General features: G+C 41.9%; 1 protein-coding gene across 5 annotated transcripts in view; it reads right to left on the bottom strand.

The window, feature by feature from the left end:
* The window catches only part of RGS7BP (regulator of G protein signaling 7 binding protein), a 104,060-nt gene extending 87,716 nt beyond the window's left edge, over positions 1 to 16,344 (bottom strand). For 2 of the 5 annotated variants that reach the window (XM_021076540.1, XM_021076541.1), the window contains exons 1-2: positions 15,484 to 16,340; positions 14,417 to 14,583 (exon numbers count right to left, since the gene is read on the bottom strand). In XM_021076540.1, the coding sequence (XP_020932199.1) occupies positions 14,417 to 14,583; positions 15,484 to 15,648 (332 nt within the window). In that variant the 5' untranslated portion in view covers positions 15,649 to 16,340. 5 annotated transcript variants of the gene reach the window in all.

Raw genomic sequence — 16,948 nt, 5'->3', positions numbered from 1 at the left:
TGTTCTCTGTCCTTCCTGCTCAATGGGAACATGGACAGAATTTCCAGAGCTGAAAAAGCAATCCTGGGACCTTGAGGAAAAGGCCTGGTTATAGAAATCTCAGGCATAATATCTTTATTTTTTTATTTTTATTTTTATTTATTTATTTTTTTTGTCTTTTGTCTTTTTGTCTTTTTTTTTTGTTGTTGTTGTTGCTGCTATTTCTTGGGCCGCTCCTGCGGCATATGGAGGTTCCCAGGCTAGGGGTTGAATCGGAGCTGTAGCCACCGGCCTACGCCAGAGGCACAGCAATGCAGGATCCGAGCCGCGTCTGCAACCTACACCACAGCTCACGGCAACGCCGGATCGTTAACCCACTGAGCAAGGGCAGGGACCGAACCCGCAACCTCATGGTTCCTAGTCGGATTCGTTAACCACTGCGCCACGACGGGAACTCCTATTTTTATTTTTTGTCTTTTTTTGCTATTTCTTGGGCCGCTCCTACGGCATATGGAGGTTCCCAGGCTAGGGGTCCAATTGGAGCTGCAGCCACCGGCCTACACCAGAGCCACAGCAACGCGGGATCCGAGCCGCGTCTGCAACCTACACCACAGCTCACGGCAACGCCGGATCGTTAACCCACTGAGCAAGGGCAGGGACCGAACCCGCAACCTCATGGTTCCTAGTCAGATTCGTTAACCACTGCGCCACGACGGGAACTCCCGCATAATATCTTTAAATCATGAACCAAAACATGCTATCCTCTATTGCTGAGTTTACAATTATGTGAGAATATAAACCTTTATGTGAGTCATTGAAATATGGCCCATCCGTTACTTGCAGATGAAGACGATTCCAAGCTAATAATCTAATCTTCTTTCTTGTCCTGACACATGCCAAGGTCAGTTCATTTTAGGAACTTTACACTTGCTATTCCTTCTGCCTGAAATGTACTTCTCTCAGATCATCACATGACTGTCCCTTCTCAAAGTCAGATATCAAGTCAGAATGTCACCTTCTCACATGTCACCATACTGCATCCATCATTCTTTAATAACATCATCCTATTTTCTTCACTGCATTTATCACTATCTGAAATACTCTCTCCTCTGCTTGTTTCTTTTTGTCTTTGTTCATGCAGGCTGCTGGAACAAAGTACCACAGACTGGGTAGCTTATAAGCAACAAAAATTTATTTCTCTTGGAGGTCCAGAAGGCCATGATCAAGGCATGAGCATGGTCATGTTTGGTGAGAGCCTTCTTCCTGGTTCACAGCCTGAGCCCTCTAGCTGTATTTTCACATAGTGAAGGAGTGAGGGGTATTTCTGGAGCCTTTGTTATTAGTGCACTAATGCTATTCGTAAGGGCTCCACCCTCATGACTTCCGTACCTTCCAAAGGCCCCACCTACCAATGCCATCACAGGATATTAGGATTTCAACACATAAATTTTGGAGGGACACAAACCTTCAGCCCATAGCACCTCTTGATCATCTCCACCATAAATGCAGGAACCTTCTCTATTTTTTTTTTCAGAACTGCTATGACTCCAGCACCTAGAAAAGCACGTGGCATATGGTGGGTGTTCTATGAATAGGTTTTTGAGAAAGGGAGATGACTTTCAGAATTGGAAATGAATATACTTCCCCACAGAATATACTGTCATATGTGTTAAATAGGTTTATAATATAGGAAATTATGGATTAAATACCATCTATGACCTGATTGCTATATATAACATTGTTTATATGAGAAAATGAGTTTCCAGTTCAATTTCTCTTAATGAACTCATTATAATCTTGCTCATAGATCATCATGAAGCTTATCCCCATATGCAGAAAACTCTGCCTCCCCACCTTTTGTTCCTAATATAGCTCATCAGATTTTTAACTCCTTGATGGCGTTTTTTTTCTTTGATTGAAAAGACAGTTTAATTTCCTTTTTAAAGAGTCCCACTCAATCTCTGGTAGATTTTTCAAAATTGATTTCTTGAGTGCCATTACTTTTCCTCCTTGCAGGCCCTATCCTGTTTCACATCCTGCCTTGAGAAAATTATACTCAAGCCTTTTAAAAGGCACCTTGCCTAACTTCCCGTTCTCCCAAGGAGGTTCCTGAACCTCCAATCTTTTCCATGGTTCCCTTTAAATGCAGCAAAATCTTCTTAACCCCTTGGAGATTCTTCTGTCTGCTCTGGATTTCAGGAAGAGGAGCATGGCAGACAATGAAACTGCAAGTAAGACCCTGGCATGCTGGAGAGTAAATTATTTCTTTTAATAGCTAGAATATGCTTTTCTATGTAGAAACCATAGACTGGATTAACAGAATTGGGGCATCCTGTTCCACACACTTAAGCAATAAAAAGCAGACCAGTTTGAGTAAGTAAAGCATTTACAAGTAAAATGGTAAAAGTTAAGTCCAGGAATATAGGTTGGGGACAGAAATCTTGAGTTGTTTCCTATTATCTATGCTCGCTCTCCCTTTTCCTTAGTGATAAAGTCCTCTTGTATTTTAGGTGGCAGTGATAAAAGAATACATTTCCCAGTCTCCCTTGCAGTTAGGTGTGATCGTGTGATGCAGTTATGGAAGCAGTTTTGCTTGAGTCTGCTTAAAAAGAGTGGACCCAGCTGGGAAGTGTGGACTTTTCCCCCTTATCCTTTCTTCCAGTCTGGAATTTGGACTCATGTCTGGGGCTTCTATAGTAATCATGCATCCTAAAGAAAGGTTGAGGATAGAAGCTATAAACAAAGAATGGGTGACAAAAACACTGATTTCATGGAGCCAGCACGCCAGTTCTAAATACCCCATTCTAGGGCTTCTTTTTTCTGTGAGAGAATGAACCATGGTGACTTTAAGCAACTGTTACTTTGAATTTTTTTGTTAGAGGAAGCCAAATGTAATCCATTTTGATATAAATGCTCACATGGGGAGCTTTAAAAAATATTCCAGTGCCTAGGCTGTGTCCCAGATCATTTAAATCAAAAACTCCAGGGATGGAATTCAACCATCAACAATTTTTTAAAGCTTCCCAGGTGACTACACTGTGCAGCCCAGGTTGAGAATCACTGCTTTAGGCTGACAGGCCTTATATTTAGCATGTTCAAGAATCTCCTGGGGGACTGGGTGGTGCTTGTTAAAAAACTGAATTTCCAGGCCTCATTCTCTGTGATTTTGGTTCTTTCAGTCCAAGGGCACCCCAGGTGATTCTGAGACAGGCAACTCAGGGATCACATTTGAAGAAACACTGCTTAAGGCAATGGGGCATCTTTGGAAGTTTTAAAGCAAAGAAGTGACAAGATCAGAGAAGAGCTTTAGGAGGATTAGTCTGGATCTTGTGACTAAATTGAAAAGAAGTAGTGAGTGATTGATTCTGAGGAGACCAACTGGGAAGCACTACCATTGTTGATGACCTGAGAGGACATGACTCTCAACTAAGTGGGTGGCCGTGGACATGGGGGGTGGGGGGAGATAGACAAAAGGTACTAAAAAGATAAAACACTACAGGACCTACTAACTGACAGAATAAGACTGAGGGGGACTTTAAGACATGTTTAGTGACCGAAGAATACACCAGAGGATTGATGACTTCTGGGTTAGTATGTATTTCCCCCTTTTTGCTCAAACTCAGTTAAATTGCTATAGATTATTAGTTTACTTAGTATCTATACCTGCAAATGTTAAGTTGATTTTGGTTAACCTGATTGTATCGAGTGTTTTTCCATGAGATTGGAAACGTTATTTGACAAAACAACTCTTCTATTTAAAGACTTAGACATGTGATCCTAACAAGAGTCTATTTCACAAATTTTAGTATTTGTTTATGAATACCATAAATACGTGTATATGAACAAGTGATATACCTATGTGTCTATATATATACAGACAAGCAATTAAATGTTTTTCATGAGGTTTTTATTTTTTGTAAAGTCATGTCTTCTAGAGCAGAGGAAATGAATGAACTGACAGGGGAGGTTAGTTCATACTGCTCTGGAGCTATGCCTTATGTTGATTTTTTTTTTTTTTTTTATTTTCCCACTGTACAGCAAGGGGGTCAGGTTATCCTTACATGCATACATTACAATTACATTTTTTCCCCCACCCTTTGTTCTGTTGCAACTTGAGTATCTAGACATAGTTCTCAATGCTATTCAGCAGGATCTCCTTGTAAATCTATTCTAAATTGTGTCTGATAAGCCCAAGCTCCCGATCCCTCCCACTCCCTCCCCCTCCCATCAGGCAGCCACAAGTCTCTTCTCCAAGTCCATGATTTTCTTTTCTGAGGATATGTTGATTTTTTTTGGATAAACACATCTAAACTTTCAAGGGGTAAAAGTTTAAAGAATGACTTTAAAAAAATGATGTCAATGGGAAATGGTCATTTAACTATTTACTATATAGCCACCAAGCAGATGTTATGGTGCTATTTTATCAAACAACCTCAAACATAATTACCTTCTGAGTAATTCTCAAATACGAAACACACACAAATTTGTTGTAATAATAAACAAACGCCTCAGAAATTGATCTTAGGTGTGCTCTTCAAGTTGGTTCATTTAAAAACCAACATGCTGGCTTTATAGTTACAAACCAGGAAAAAATAACAGTGAAACATAGTAGAAATATCATAAAATGCAAGTTAACATATTTGCTCATTTTTACTGAAGTTTGTGTCAAGACAGTTTCTTTTTTCTTCTTTTATTGAGGTATGCTTGATTTTTAATTGATGTATATGCCACAGTGTCTTTTAAGAACAGTTTGGAGATACCTTAGAAATCTATACATAGAACTTCCATATGACCCCACAATCCCACTCTTGGGCATCTATCCAGACAAAGCTCTACTTAAAAGAGACACATGCACCCACATGTTCATTGCAGCACTATTCACAATAGCCAGGACATGGAAACAACCCAAATGTCCATCAACAGATGACTGGATTCGGAAGAGGTGGTTTATATACACAATGGAATACTACTCAGCCATAAAAAAGAATGACATAATGCCATTTGCAGCAACATGGATGGAACTAGAGAATCTCATACTGAGTGAAATGAGCCAGAAAGACAAAGGCAAATACCATATGATATCACTTATAACTGGAATCTAATATCCAGCACAAATGAACATCTCCTCAGAAAAGAAAATCATGGACTTGGAGAAGAGACTTGTGGTTGCCTGATGGGAGGGGGAGGGAGTGGGAGGGATCGGGAGCATGGGCTTATCAGACACAACCTAGAATAGATTTACAAGGAGATCCTGCTGAATAGCATTGAGAACTATGTCTAGATACTCAAGTTGCAACAGAACAAAGGGTGGGGGAAAAAACTGTAATTGCAATGTATACATGTAAGGATAACCTGACCCCCTTGCTGTACAGTGGGAAAAAAAAAAAAAAAGAACAGATTTTAAAATACCAAGTAAACTTAATGAACAAACAAGATGCACATTTCCTTACAAGCTTGCTGTTTCATGCAAACATGAATGAAACCCAGCCTTGGTCTCTTTTACGTCACAGTATAAATAATAAAGTGATGATGAATTGTCCTAAACTTCATTTCAGATTTAATTTTCTCTCTAATTGAAACATCTATTAGAAGGCTCTAACAAGGTGAAAGTCATTAGATCTTTTGAAACCATAAAAAGGCTAAACTTCAAAGGGCAATGGGAGAGCATGTGTCTAGATTCCTTATCAGTTTTGTTGCTAAGAATAGCACTCTTTTTTAACTTGGTGTGAGTCAGTCCTTTCTTTGTCACTTGCCCCAGAGTATGCTTATGGCCCTGAAGCTGCAGTGTTAGCACCACCGAGGGACCACACCCTGTTCAGTTTTAGCCAGCAGACCAGAGAGAGTGAATTCTCTCTGTGCCAACTCTCAGGTGCCTCTACCACTTCTGATAGTCTCTTCTGCAGTTAGATTTTGCTCCACCTTCAGACACCAGTAACTAACTTGGTTAGAGCAAAGCACTTATCCTCTTAGAGATTCTTGTGAAACACATCCATTTCATACAACAAACATTCTATTCTGTGTTCACAAACCCCACCCTTAATATTCGTTACAGTCTTGCCAATGATAAAACACAGAACACTGGGGAATCTTTGTGCAAAACTGTTGAGAGAGTATGTGGATAGCCTGGGGCAAAACTCCAGCCCCACTGGGCAAAAGAACTCAAGTGTGCATTCTGTTTCAGATGGGTGAAGGGGATTTGCTAAGGGTTGAATTATCTTCTCTCCATCTCCTCAATTCGTTACATGAAGTCCTAAAACTCAGTACTACAGATTGTAACCGTATTTGGAATACAGGTTGGTGAGGTGTAATTATTTAAGTTAGCATGAGGTAAAGTAGAGTTGGCCCCTAATTCAATATGGCTGGTGTCCGTATAAAAAGGGAAAATTTGGACACACACACACACACACACAAATACATGGAGAAGAACATGTGAAGATGGATGTAGAGATGCTTCAACAAGCCAAGAAACGCCAAAGATTGTCAGAAAACTCCCAGAAGCTAGAGATAGGAACAGATTCTTCCCTCCAGCCCTCAGAAAGAAACAACCCTGCCTTACCTTGATCTTGGACTTCTAGCCTTCAGAATTGTGAAACAAGTACTTCCTGATGTTTAAGCTACTTAGTTTATGGACTTTGTTACTGTTGCCCTAGAAAACTAACACAAAATTGTACTCCCATCATTATCTCTGACAAGTAGCAGATTCTTTTCGTGCAGATATAACTCACCTTCACTATTTGCCCAGTGAGTTAAAAATGCTAAAACTCAAACGACCTGTAATGCGAAGAGAACTTAAAAGATACCATGGGTGACTGGACATGTCTGGGCTTCTTTTACTACACCTAAGGCCTCTTCCATCATGTAGATTAAAGAAAGCTGAGTGATTTTGATTTTTCTGGATTTCTCCAAAGAAAATATACAAATGGCCAACAAGCACATGAAAAATTGCTCAAAATCACTGATTATTACAGAAATGCAAATCAAAACTACCATGAGGTACCACCTCACACCGGTCAGAATGGCCATTGCTAAAAAGTCCACAATTTACAAATGCTATTGAGGGTGTGGAGAAAAAGGAACCCTCCTTCACTGTTGGTGGGAATGTAAATTGGTACAACCACTATGGAAAACAGTATGGAGGTACCTGAGAAAACTATACATAGAACTACCACATGACCCAGAAATCCCACTCTTGGGCATATATCTGGCCAAAACTTTCCTTGAAAAAGACATGTGTACCCTTATGTCCATTGCAGCACTATTCACAATAGCCAAGACATGGAATCAACCCAAATGTCCATGGACAGATGATTGGATTAAGAAGATGTGGTGTGTGTGTATACACACACAGACACACACAGACACACACAGACACACACACACACACAGACACACACAGACACACACACACACACTGGAATACTACTCAGCCATAAAAAAGAACAAAATAGTGCCATTCTCAGGAACATGGATGGAACTAGACACTCTCATACTAAGTGTAGTAAGTCAGAAAGAGAAAGAAAAATGTCATATGACATCACTTATATCTGGAATCTAACGGCACAAATGAATCTTTCCACAGAAAATAAAGTCATGGACTTAGCGAACAGACTTGTGGTTGCCAAGGGGGAGGGGGAGGGAGTGGGATGGACTGGGATTCTGGGTTAAATAGATGCAAACTATTGCCTTTGGAATGGATAAGCAAAGAGACCCTGCTGTATAGCACTGGGAACTCTAGTCACTTACAATGGAGCATGATTATGTGAGAAAAAAGAATGTATACATGTATGTATGACTGGGTCACCTTGCTGTACAGTAGAAAATTGACAGAACACTCTAAACCAGCTATGATGGAAAAAAAAATATTATTTAAAAAAAATAAAGCTGAGTGAGCTGCCTCCACGGTTACCCAGCACTTTTCTTGTTTGCTACCACCCCATGTAATTGCTGATATCTCAGCCCAGCTGCTGAAAGGAAGCATCACTGACTAAGTCACAGTCCTCCCTCTCCAGTCTCCTAGAATCCCAGCAAACAGCGCAAGGAATGGACAAGAAGGGGGAGTGAAAAAAAAATACAGCAAAAAAGTCAAGTAAGAATCAAACAAAACTAAAATAGACCAGAAAAAAAAAAAATACAAGGAGAGATACAAGGAGAAAGGAGAATAACACAGGCACAGCTGGCCAGGAAAATAACTGCTGAAAGGAAAGACCTAAAAGCTATGGGTATAGATCCCCAGGATAATCACTGTATTGTTCCAGGAAGCCATTAGGAAATTAAAATTCTGCTTGTGATCATAGTATGTTTACATCTTCACAAATTATTTCTGGAATTCAATCATCAAACTTCCTGCTTGGTGCTTATTTTTTTATGGCCAGTTCTATAAACAAAATCTCTGTGATTCCATATGAGTTAACATGGAACACTAGAAGTTCCCATTGTGGCTCAGTAGTAGTGAACCTGGCTAGTATCCATGAGAATGTGGGTTCTATAATTGGCCTTGCTCAGTGGGTTAAGGATCCGGTGTTGCTGTGAGCTATGGTGTAGGGCACACATGTGGCTTGGATCTGGCACTGCTGTGGCTGTGGCGTAGGATGGCAACTGTAGCTCTGATTCGATCCCTAGCTTGGGAACTTCCATATGCCACGGGTACGGTTCGAAAAAAAAGAGTAAAAAATAAACCCTTAAAAAAAAAAAAAAAAACTCTAGAATGATGATGCCAAAGGACTCAGAAATCATTTAATTCAATTATTAAGGTGTACAGAGAATTTAACAGTATTGTCCAATATCACACAGCCTATACCAGAGCTAGGCCAAAAGATTTTGTAAATATTATGATTTATGAAGAATTGAGGTGGATTTATGCCAAAAAAATATTTTTAAACTTAACTGCTTTTGAATCCTCCCATCTCCATAGTGTTTTTAAGATATTAAAGAAGAAGCCTTTAGATAGCCATCTGGGAAATTTCAACCTAGAAAATTCCCAGAACATAATATAAGAAACTAAGATAAGCAAAAATTTATTCTAGCTAAAATATTTATTTGAAAACTATTTCAAATATATTTTTACGTAAATGTATCTTGACCACCTAAATTTTAAATATCTTATTAATAACTACAATAACACTAATCTGAAGTTAATAATAGCATTTGCTGTGTATTGCTAGGCAGGCTTCTAAGTGCTTGATGTATGTTACCTTACTCAGTCCTCAGAATACTGTATGCTTTGGTCTCATTATTTATTTACCCAATTTTTCTGATTAAGACATTGAGGCAGAAAGACAGTATCTTTGCTCAAGGTCACACTATTGATGAGGGGTAGGACCAAGATTTGAACTCGGACAGTCTAACTCCAGAACCTGTCTAGTGAGCCCTGATATCAGACCATTCACCACCTTAGGAAGCAATATGCATATCAGTGCACATTTATCCCTAATAAGTGGTAAGGGTGTGATTTTATCCAGGTCTAATATGATTTAGTCAATGCTCTTTCCTAACACAGCTATACGGCCTCTCACATTAGCATACCTTTTTTTCTTTTTTCAGCTTTTAGAACATTAAGTGGCTGTTCTTGAGTCTGAGATATACAGGGTTGAAGCTTAACTTCAAATACAACAGATTAAATTTTGAGGGTCATAACCAAAGGATGTGATTCCACAGTTGACACAGAAAGTTGTGACTCTTGTTGGTAATCTTTAAAATATCATTTAAAAACCTGCTGCAGGAGTGATGGTAGGAAAACGTCCCACAATTTGTCAATAGAAATGCCAAAAATTGATTCTTTATGCTTAGTTTGGTTGATAAAATATGTCTTTAACAAGCCATCATTACCAGCCCTGCTGTCACTCTAATTAGCAGCTGCTAACAGAAGGGAGCCGTGTGAAGTTCCAGTGCAACACAGGCACCATTGAAGCAACATAGGAAGAGGATGCTTAAGCACCAGCCCACCAGCCCTGGCATAAACTGCCAGGATTTGCTGGAGGACATTGGCTCCTTCGTCACTCCTAGCTTGTGTGCTGTACTCGTTTCTCTTCATTCCCAGGAGACTGTCTGGTTGAGGGAACAGGCACTAGACCAGGAAGCTTGAGGACTGAGTGTCAGTCTTAGAGCAGCCTTGGACTGGCAGAGGGCCCCCGACAGGGTGGGCATCACCCATCTGCCTCCCTAGATCCTCTCAACTACCCCAGAGTGAGGGCAACAACTAATTTACAGGTGAGGGAATTGAGATTCAGAGAGTGAGGTAATTCCATCAAGGTTACCAAAGATGGTATTCAGCCCAGGTGTGCCTGACTGTAAAATCGTCACGTATACTCGACCAACTTGCCTCTAAAGTCACTTTAAATCCTCCACATCTCAGATTCTTCAAATATTAAAACAAGAATATTTTGCTAAATCAGTATTCTCTGTGTCATGGAGCCCTAGGAATTCTTCAAAAGGAGCATCAGAAGTCATTTTTGGAAGGAAGTCCAAGGAGGCAGGGCCCAGACAGCTGCCTACCCCTGATGTATGTGTCCATGTGTGTGTGTGTGTGTCTCTCTCTCTCAAACACACACACACACACACACTCACACACTCACACACACACTGAGCAGTGCCCTCTCAGCTTTAACACCTATGGTCAGCATGATAAAGGTATGACTGTGGTAAATCAAATCAGTCAGAGGAGATTTTGAATTCACCTGGCTGGCTCTACCCAGAAATCATCCAGTGCCTTTGAAAGAAAAGGTGGGACCCTTCACAATTGGAAAAGCATTTGTGAAGCATCTGTGATGATGGCCTTCTTACCAAAGGCCTGGTAGTGAGAAAAAGAGTCTGTGTTTTCTTCTCTTTGTGGTCACTGTTCTTTGAGGGTTTCAGCTAGTCAGGGATGAAAGTGATGTGGCATTTGTGGTTTAATTCTAACTCTGTGTTTGTCTCATCCTCTCTATTTATTTTGCCTCATCTTCTTTTTACTCTGTATACCTCCAACCCTCCTGGCCCCAAAGCCAGGTGATGACAGGAAATGAGTGGTATGTACCCATAAGAAATGAGTGACTTCATTTACCCCTTCAAGTCCTGCCTTCCCTTCCCCCAGCCTGTATTCCTACACATCAGTGCCTTGGTGCTTAGTTGGCCACTTGCAGAGAAGCATCTTGATGAACACACGGAGAGCCAAGGTTTGCTTTTTCCTATCCCTGTAGCTCATATCCCTTTCACTAGAAGCTACATATGTGGAAAAGAATAAAGCCAAAAAAAGGCAAATATTAATCATGGTGACAGTGATCATACCTTACTTAAAACACTTATTAAGGGATCCTTTACATACCATAAAATTCACTCACTTAAAGTTTGCAATTCACTGATTTTTAGTAAAGATACAATTATACAACTGTCACCACAATTCAATTTTGTAACACCTTCATCAACCCCAAAAAGATACCTCAAGTTCATTTGCAGTCACTCCTTGTCCCCACCCCTAGCCATGGGCAGCCACTAATCTACTTCCTGTTTTTTATAGATTTGCTTTCTCTGAATATTTCATATATATGGAATCATATACTATGTGATCCTTGTGACTGGCTTCTTTTATTTTGCATACTCTTTTTTGGAGGTTCATTTCTGTTAGCATGTCTCAGTACTTCGTTCCTTTCCACCTATTTTTTCGATTTGATTTTAGGGCTGCACTCATGCCATATGGAAGTTCCCAGGCTAGGGGTTGAATTGGAGCTGTAGCTGCCGGCCTACACCACAGCCACAGCAACTCGGGATGCAAGGTACATCTGCAACTTACACCACAACTCACAGCAGGGCCAGATCCTTAACTCACTGAGTAAGGCCAGGGTTCAAACCCATGTCCTCATGGATACTAGTCAGGTTCGTTACTTCTGAGCCATGATGGGAACTTCCCTTTCTGCCTTTTTGAATGGCAGCATTACATAGAGGAAAGATCATGGATTTCAGAAGTATGCAAACACGGGGCCAAATTAGAGTTGTACCACTTCCCAGTTGTGTGACTTTGGCAATTTCCCTAACCTCTCTAAGATCCAGGTGTAGACTGAGGTTAATAATCCCTCCCTCAGTGGATTATTCTAGCAATTAAATGGATTATGCCAGCAAACAAGGGTCACTAAAGAGATCTAGTCTTTCTGGCAACATTCCCCAGTAATCTTTGCTTTTCTCACCCCTGCATCAAATCGTAAAGTGAATCCTACAGCCTCCCTACCAGCCTTCACATAAAGCTTGAAATGGGAGCCCATGTAACTAGCAACACCATGAACAGAAATCCTCCAAGGGGAATCACATCATTCAGTAATGGAGCCCAGATGGTGAGGAGCCAAAGGGATTTCCTTCAATCATATTGCTGTCATTTTTAGAAAGAAGGTTAAACTGAATTTCATTGTTATTTTAAGGAGGGAAATGTTTTGAATTCTACCTATTACATTCTATAGAGTTGGTCTTAACTTTGCAAGATTCTAAGAAGAACTTATTTTTCCACTAATTCTTATAAAATTGTCTCCAATAACATCACCCCTCGAAAAACATATACACAAGTAGTGAAGGGCTACGACTCCCTGAGGTAAATAAAAAACAAATTCATCTCAGAGCCTCAGAACTCAAATTTTATCCAATAGTTTCCTTCCTAAACCTTCAGAAGAATCTGGATTTCATGTGTAGAGAAAAATAGACTAAACTGAACTCCTTGTTCATTTCTCCGGTCCATCTTCTCTGATTAGAACATGTCATTGATCTTAAAGAAATCCTGGAATATAATCCCACCATGTAGTCTTAGACACAAAGTTTACAAAGATGTGATTCCCCAGCCCTGAGCATAAAATTCTCTGCTCTAAACCTGTTTCCTTCTGAATCATTATTTCTCTACAGTTTTTAATCCACCATGATTCCTCTTTATGTTTCTAATTGTTTTTCTCCCTTCTCTCAGATTTCTCACAGCTGCATTTCTTCCCCAAGTTTCTTTTTTTTTCTTTTTTTGTCTTTTTGCCATTTCTTGGGCAGCTCCCCCGGCATATGGAGTTTCCCAGGCTAGGGGTCTAATCCGAGCTGTAGTTGCCAGCCTACACCACAGCTCACGGCAACACCAGATCGTTAACCCACTGAGCAAGGGCAGGGATCGAACCCGCAACCTCATGGTTCCTAGTCGGATTCGTTAACCACTGCACCACGACGGGAACTCCCCCAAATTTCTTAAACACAATTCCCTTCTACCTCCTAGACTCACTCCCAGATTCACTTCCTATTAAGTCCAGTATAACAGTTAAAGCCAAAAACGGTAATATTTTTCAATAGATCTACTAAATAAAATAGGTTAGCAACATGTTTATCTCTCACTGCAAGGAGATTAGCACGCCGTATCATTTATCATAAGATGTTTGTTGTCCAATGTAAACTAATTATTGAGAGGCAAGATATGGCTTTCTTTCTAATATTTATGTACCAACAATTGTCACTGTACATTTAATGATATTAAAGATAACAAAGTGTGGTTCCTTCAAATAAGTAAATTAGATCTAATTCCTGTAGGTGATCAATCTGCAACATTATCAGGTGAGTCTAACTAGAACTTCTACTGTGATAAGACCATACTCAAAAAGACAATAGATAAAAGCTATGTCCAGACTGAAGCAAACACTTAATATATTTGCACAAAGATTCCTATGTTTCCTAGTTCTTCGTACTTATCTAGAAAACTATTAACGAAAATCCAAGACTAACTTTTCTCCCAATATTGAGAGATCAGGAAGGAGTGAATGGGCTCTCAGGAGAGAAGTTTTCACTCACTCTCTTATCACCTAAAATAGGTATGAGAATCTATAAATGTGATAAAAATAAATAAAAATAATTGGGGTGGGCACAAACAGGTTCAATTTAATTATACGTGTGAATTTCCCCAATCTTTAAAAAGCTTATGTTATAACTTCCGTTTCATACACTACAGTGAAGAGAGTAATTTATATCCAAGACTTTATTTTAGGGATTTTATTTTAAATGGTATCACAGGAATTTATGTCATGGTATAAATAGTTTAGTATATCTGGGATTTAGCAAAGATGTTTTCCCTGTTGTCTAGGCCTTCTAGGCAATAGATGTTTAGCAGCAGATGACAAAATAATCTTGAGGCATGAAGACTTAACTTCACTCTGATGCCCAAATATTCCACAAAAACATCTTAAGCCCCCAATTCCAGTATATGACAAGCATATTGAAAGTTAATTTTAAAAATCACTTAATGACCCAAATCTTCACCATATGTACAAAAATCGCACAACCATGGATTCTACTTTGCCCTATAGATTGTTGATAGCTCTCTAGAGAATCCTGGTATCAGGTGACTGGTTAAAATACCACATTTGCAGAGATGACCTCTGTGGCCTTGGTCACCATAAATATCTGTCAGCATCCAAGCATCATGTATATGAATTGGCAAGCAATGCAAAGAGTCTCCTACCCTGAGATGGCAGCAAGTTTCTGGTGTGCCTGGCGGGCCATTTCACAGCCTTTGGTTCTCGTCTTGTGCATTTCCGCCCGAAGTGAGGGGCAGCTGACTGAGACGTCCCCAATAGAAATGACCAGTTCTCGGTACAGGGCCACTTGCGTGTTAAACTCTTGGACAAGCTGGAAAAGAAGCGAGTTTCTTTCATCACTTATCTTCAGAAACTTTCCTATTTTGTTGTACCTGAACAAAGGCTTTCACTGACCCCTGAGGCACCTTCCCACATCCCCTGCTGAGGAACCTACAGATTGTTAAAAATTGAGGCACAAACATGGTAAGTTCTCTCTGTCCAAGGCAAATGTTTATTTTTCATCTATAAGTCTGGTCATGGAAGCTCTATTTCCAGACCCACTTGCCTTCAGCCTTTCAGAATCAGTTTTTGAAGAGTGAGAGCATATTTGGAGAGCTACCATGACACTCCCAGCTCACTAGAGAGTGATGCTGGGAACTCTCACATAGAATACTGTCCATTAACTGCAGCTAGGATGTGGATTTGAAGTTGTCTGGAGATAAAGGCCAAAGGTGGGATGTGTTAGGCAAACCATTCTCCTCTAGCAGAGCCAATGAACTGCAACAGCTCTGGAGCCTGAAGGAAAGACCCGTCCACAGCCTCTGCCCTGGAACCTTCCTCCCCTCTGCAGCGCCCTGAGCGCTCTGTTTGGGTTTGTTTGGTACTGTCTCCCCACAAAGCAGCACCCTCAGCTACCCAAGCCCTCATTCCCTGATGAGCCAGCCAGTTTCCCCTGTATTTCTCATCTGCCATTCTCTAAGGGGGTAGAGGCATGACCTCCAACCGCTGACCCCAAGACCCTTGCCGCCGCACTTCTTTGCGGGGCCATTAGGACCCGGGTGTTACCCGGAATCTGGGGGAACTGCAGATTTAAAAATAGTGCATGTGCACGTGATCGGCATGGAGGAGCTGAGGGTGGCGGAGTGGCTGGCACTCAAGCAAACAATTAACATACACGGTTCCCCCACCTCGCCAAAAAACAAACAAAAAAAAGAGGCGCATTTTCACCTACCATCTTGCAATCGTCCAGGGCTCGTTGGGTTTTGTGGGCGCTCTCAGAGCCGCTGCCCCTGCGCTCCCAATCCCCGCTCTGTAGCGGGGGCTTGCTGATCTGGAAGATCGAGGAGCGGGTGGACCGGCTGGGGCGCTTTTTGCGCCCATTCGGTGCAGAACTCATGCATACACATCCACCAAGCCGAAGCCGCTGGTGCAGTGCGCCCCGGCGCGGGCGGCCCGGTTGTTGCCCTGCGCGCCGCCGCCAAGCAGCCGGAGCTGGACCGTAGGCACAGCGCTCACAGGGTTGGGGCTGGTTGCGCGGGTGGGTAACCTTCAGCTTGAAGGAGAGCCGGGGAAGCGCTGGCTGTGCCGTGCAGCATCGCTTCTACTAGCAGCGAGGAAAGGGCTCGGTGAAGTTCTGCTCAGCAGCACTGCCGGCCCTGTCCCGGGAGTTGGGCGCTGGCGCGGGCTCCCACTGCCTTCCCCTCGGCATGGATCGCAAGGCTGGGCGAGAAGGAACGCGCCGCCCGGCGGTTCCGAGTTTCCATTCAGATGGGGGAGCAGCTTTCAAAGCCTGAGCTGCCAGGTGGGGGGCGGGGGGAGCGGGGGAGAGTGTCGCTCTAGCTTCAGTGTCTTCCTGCAGTGGCGCTCCGTTCGTCGATCCCCTCCCTCCCCCTTCGCCAGGCCTGGAAGGTCTGGCAGTCCCCGAAGTAGGCAATTGGTCTAATCCGCTCTCTTGATCCCTCGTCTCCACGGGGCTTGTCTGTTTGAGGATCCCAAATGAATCCGTGGCGGGACTGGCAGACGCAGGGAATCGGTCCCGCTGACGTTGTTCGCGGCCCCGCACATTGATAGGACGGGATTACTAATGTGATCCATCCATACAACCCCCTCCCCCCGCCACAGTTTATGCACTTAGCCAATCAAATCCCCGGGAACATCAATTGCAATATTACTTCATCTGCTCTATTATTAGAAGCGAAAAGTGTCATCAGAGTGGAGCACATTGCCACATGCTGGGACCTAAACATGAATTTCAGATCAACCAGTGTGGGTTTGAGGCCCTCACCATTGGAGACATTCTGGGGCTGCGATTAGCAAAGCCCAATGAGGAGGGGAGTGAGGTTTTTGCTTCAGAAGGAACATCTCTTGCTAACAGTTTGTACAAATAGCTTTCTTTCCCTGAGTTTTGTTGTTACTGTTGTGTTATGCTTTTGTCTTTGTTCAGGGAAGGGAAAACAACAGATAACAGAAGGCAGGAGACCTTAAGTCAAACTGGTCCTCCTTCCATCCCATCTTCATTAGAAAAGCCCAAGGTCTTCCATTTCAGAGTCTGGAGACCAGCTCTGAGAGTTTGCCAATAGGGGTTTGAACAAGTAAGGACCAACAGGCCTCCTTGGACACTCAAAATGACTCTGTTCTCCTTCATGAAATGTCTGTGACCCAGAGGCCCATGCAGGTGGCCTGGGAAGGTGGGAATG

Source organism: Sus scrofa, chromosome 16, assembly GCF_000003025.6.
Source record: "Sus scrofa isolate TJ Tabasco breed Duroc chromosome 16, Sscrofa11.1, whole genome shotgun sequence".
Taxonomy (NCBI): Eukaryota; Metazoa; Chordata; class Mammalia; order Artiodactyla; family Suidae; genus Sus; species Sus scrofa.
This window is presented reverse-complemented; position numbering and strand designations above follow the sequence as displayed.